At 46.2% G+C, this 4344-nt stretch overlaps 1 protein-coding gene across 1 annotated transcript; it reads left to right on the top strand.

Moving 5' to 3' along the window:
* Positions 1 to 1428: 1428 nt before the first annotated feature.
* On the top strand, positions 1429 to 3184 carry LOC132996557 (adenosine receptor A1-like). Its single transcript, XM_061066855.1, has 4 exons — positions 1429 to 1605; positions 1694 to 1828; positions 1940 to 2124; positions 2440 to 3184. Exons 1-4 carry the CDS (start codon positions 1429 to 1431, stop codon positions 3182 to 3184), a joined length of 1242 nt encoding a protein of 413 aa, XP_060922838.1.
* Positions 3185 to 4344: the final 1160 nt, after the last annotated feature.

The following is a 4344-nucleotide window of genomic DNA, read 5'->3' as shown; positions in this document are numbered from 1 at the left end:
TTTCCACTTCACAAAGGTCTGGACCGGTGAGGTGAACGTCGCCGCTCATTCAACAGGCTCCACGTTGACGTATTCAACGTTATCTTTTATAAGTTATTATCCAATGAAAGAGGGATGTGCCAGTTTCCTCCCAGTGGGTCATGCTCCTCCTGCTCCTCCTGCTCCTCCTGCTCCTCCTGCTCCTCCTGCTCCTCCTGCTCCTCCTGCTCCTCCTGCTCCTCCTGCTCCTCCTGTGCTGGTTTCCCTCTGATGCATCTCATCCGTCAGGTTGTAACAAGTCCTGGACGATCGGAATCCAACAAACTGTGTGATGACTGCACCTGAAGCCGAGAGGTGAGTAAGCATCAGACTTGGAACCCAAACTACTTCATCCTGCAGAATACTTGTGCAAGAATTTACCCTGAAGGATTATTTTGTATATGTAAAAAAGCACAAAATGATTATGTTATACATCTTCCTCTTTTTGTCTGTGACTAATTTTCTTGCTACTGAGAATGAAAATGTTTTAAGAAACAGTCGCTGCAGAGCTTGAATATAAAGTTTGAGCTCTTATATAATTAAGGATGCACATTTTTTTTATTTTTATCATCAATTAAGCTAATGATTAAACAAAATCAGTTACTTGTGTGTTTGCCTTTGACTAAGCTAAGAAACACAATCCTTAGTATATGAAAAGTGCAGAGAACTAGAGACAAATGTCCACAAAGGACTGATATTCGATTAAACCTTTTAGATGTTTAAACCTGCAAATAACTAAAATTAACTGACCATTACACTTCTTCTAAATAATTGATTAATTCAGCTCTGCATTCAGTACATGCTCGTCCAACCATTTATTCACTTTATGTAAAGTCCCTGATCACGTCTGGTCCAGGAAATATATTTGCACAAATACAGAAATTCAACTTCTGCTCTATTAGCTTCAAATGGCGTGTGAGAATAATATCTCCCTGTTTAAATCGGACACTGTCGGTTTGTATTGAGTTCATTTGTGGAGCCTGTTCAGCTCACAGTCTATTTACATGTGTGCACAGCAACAGGCGGGAGGTCGGCAGCTCTATCGGTGTGTGCAAACAGGGAACGTGAGGTCTGCACGCTCCTGTTTTTCTATATATGTGATTGTTTTTGTCCCTTATCAGGACTCATTTCCACCGCTCAGCAGGTCGGCACAAAGGCCGAGCTTCATTCGAACAATATCCTCGCTCTTTTCATATCTCTCCTCTTCTCCCTGTGTTACATTCAGTCTGTGTCTGTCTCAGAGGATTGACTCGTACATGTGATAAAATGGAAAGTGGAAAGAATTATATTTATTTAGAAGTAAAGTGACTTAACCACTTGATTTTCTGAACTGCAACAAGCTGAGTTTGATTATTTAACATGTAACTTTTGTCACCAGGTGACCGTGGAATCCGTCTGCCCCTCGCCATCATGAATGCGACCCACAGCTGCACGGCAGAGCTGCCTTATGAGTTCCTCCCTCGCCTCAAAGGCCTGTACATCGCCACCGAGCTCCTCATCAGCGTTCTGGCCGTCATCGGAAACCTCCTGGTGTGCCTGGCTGTCACTCGCAACAAGAAGCTTCGCACGGTCACCAACTACTTTCTGGTGCGAGACAAGTTCCACCATCTTGAAACGTGTGCGTGCAGCAGAGATGTGAAGGAGACAAAACGTGTGTGTTGTCCTGTGTGTGAAGGTTTCCCTGGCGGTGTCGGACATCCTGGTGGGTTTGGTGGCCATTCCCTGTGCGGTGCTGACGGACCTGGGTCGACCTCGCCACAACCTGCCCCTGTGCCTGGTGCTGGTCAGCGTCCTGATGGTGCTCACACAGGTACACACCGAAAACACATTACCTGCAATTCATGTTAATGAGATGTAGAAAGTTCCAGCTGGGAAACTAAACAATGATCCTGCTCCGACCTCTGACCTCTGACCTCTCCAGAGCTCCATCCTGAGTCTGCTGGCCGTGGCTGCAGAGCGCTACATGGCCATCCTCCTCCCCTTCCAGTACCAGCGCATGATGAGCCCCAGGAACGCCCAGTTGGCGCTGCTGGTCACCTGGGGCGTCGGGGCCATCACCGGCACCGTGCCACTGATGGATTGGAAACGACAACCAGCAGACTCCGAGTAAGAGATTGAGGATGGGAGGAGGGATGATGGATGGATGAGTAAAGAAAAACAGGAAGTAGGCGAGGGAATGGGGTTGATAGAAGAAGGAATAAGAAGAATAGAGAGAAATCACATGGGTGGATAGACAGATCACATGGATGGATAGATGCAAGAACTGTCAGATGGACAGACTTGATAAAGGAATGATTGAATGACAGCAGGCAAGTGAGTGCAGGGATGAAAGATGACAGGATAATGAAGAGGAGGATGGTGAGGATGAGAGGAGGAAGATGGATCTCAGAGGTTTACCCCCAACCATGTGTCTCGTTCCAGCTACTGTATCTTCACGTGTGTGGTGGACATGAGCTTCATGGTCTACTTCAACTTCTTCTGCTGCCTCCTGGTTCCCCTGGTGGCCATGATCATCATCTACGCCCACATCTTCCTCACCGTTCGCCGCCAGCTCAGACGCATCGCCGTGGCCAGAGGAGCCGGCGAGGACGGGAGAGCCGGCGCCTGTGGGAGCAGCGAGACCGGGACAGAGGACACTGGCTGTTCGTCTGCTGGAGGGAGAGAAGGAGCAGGAGGGAGAGAAGGAGCAGGAGGAGAACCCGACCTGGGAGACGTCCGACAGCTGGAGGAGAAGAAGACTAAGGCTGAAGTCAGGTCTGGCCCTGAGTCTCTTATTGACACTGAGACTTCCACAGTCTCCACAAAGTCCGGGTTCAGGTTCCCCTCAGCTGGTTTCGGCTCTGCTCCCGCTGACCCCCGTCCAGGAGAGTCCTCCGTGGCCAAATCCAACGCCCGCACCTCCCAGGAGCTGCGGAAGGCCACCTCGCTGTTCCTGGTCCTGTTCCTCTTCATCGTGTGCTGGCTGCCCATCCACCTCATCAACTGCATCCTGCTGCTCTGCCCCAACTGTAACGTGCCCATGTGGCTCACGCTCGCCGCCATTCTGCTTTCCCACGCCAACTCGGCCCTGAACCCCATCCTCTACGCCTACAGGATGAGGTCATTCCGACACACGCTGACAGGAATGTGGAGGGGGATGAGGAAGGCGGGGCCGAAGCACCAGTAGAGACGCAGTGGGAGGGGCTACAGGAAACTACTGTAACACAATCAGGTTTCAGGCTGATGGGAACATCATTAGTTGTGTTTTGTTATTAACCATTATTACATATGTGACCTAATGCTGGGAGGGGAAGAAGGCTTAACTTCTGGGAACCCTGAACACTAATCCATCATCATTCTGTGTAAATAACTACAAATATCCTTCATTCAAATAGAAAATCACAACTATATCATATTATATAATATCATACGACTTTTTTTAATTTTATACATTTACATTATAATTTGTATTTTCTGTGAATTCTTCTGTATGATGCTCATGTCGTTTCTGTAGCACAAGCAAATAGGACGTTCAAATGAAAACTGAAGATTCTATCAAACCAGAGTCGAGTCCAATCAACATAACTGCGTGCTTTATTGATATACAGTAAAGCATTTTATAATACAGTAGTAAGGCATATATTTGGTGGAATCTGATATGTTGTGAAGAATTGATGCGTTAATTGAAAAATTATGTGATAATGAAACAAATGTTAAAAAAAAAGAAAAGAAAGACAAACAAAATAAAATTCAGTGTCTGGACCAAAACAAGTAAAACCTCTGGGATCATGCTGCAAGAAAATGAAGTTGAAAACACACGTGTGTGTAAAACGCCAGGACGTCCGAGTGAGTACACGTTAAATAAGGATGGATTCGTTTAGTCACACATGCTAATATGGTAACACCTCACACGGCACAAAACTAAAAGGTTTAACCAAAGACAAAACGTAACACAACTAGAATAAATGCATCTAGTATATCCCAGGTATGACAGTAGTGCACATGGATCACTCTGATTTGTGTGAAATGTTTCAATACTTGAATAATAGAAAAACCGACGGGTGAGAAATGCAGCGAGTGCATTCCAACATTCAGACTGGAGGCTCCCACAGCGCAGGCAGGAGCTGTTAGGACATCTGACCTGAATCAATCCATCAGCCGGCAAGAATCAAATCTGAATTAACAATCTGAGAAGAGTGCAGGATTGAGAACAGTAGAGAAATTGCCTCTGAACTAGACTTAAACAATTTACACGAGGTAGAGCTTATGTTACTGGGCTTCTTTTGTTATTGAAATCAAAATGAACTATTCCGAGAAAATACTCTCAGCCTCAACCAGCAGAAAAAC

Source organism: Limanda limanda, chromosome 23 (assembly GCF_963576545.1).
Source record: "Limanda limanda chromosome 23, fLimLim1.1, whole genome shotgun sequence".
Taxonomy (NCBI): domain Eukaryota; kingdom Metazoa; phylum Chordata; class Actinopteri; order Pleuronectiformes; family Pleuronectidae; genus Limanda; species Limanda limanda.
This window is presented reverse-complemented; position numbering and strand designations above follow the sequence as displayed.

Excerpts from the sequence above, each read along its gene's own strand:
- LOC132996557 (XM_061066855.1), top strand. The coding sequence starts at position 1,429 with ATGAATGCGACCCACAGCTGCACGGCAGAGCTGCCTTATGAGTTCCTC. Across the intron at positions 1,829-1,939 it reads TCCTGATGGTGCTCACACAG|AGCTCCATCCTGAGTCTGCT; the intron begins GTACACACCGAA and ends TGACCTCTCCAG. Across the intron at positions 2,125-2,439 it reads CGACAACCAGCAGACTCCGA|CTACTGTATCTTCACGTGTG; the intron begins GTAAGAGATTGA and ends GTCTCGTTCCAG.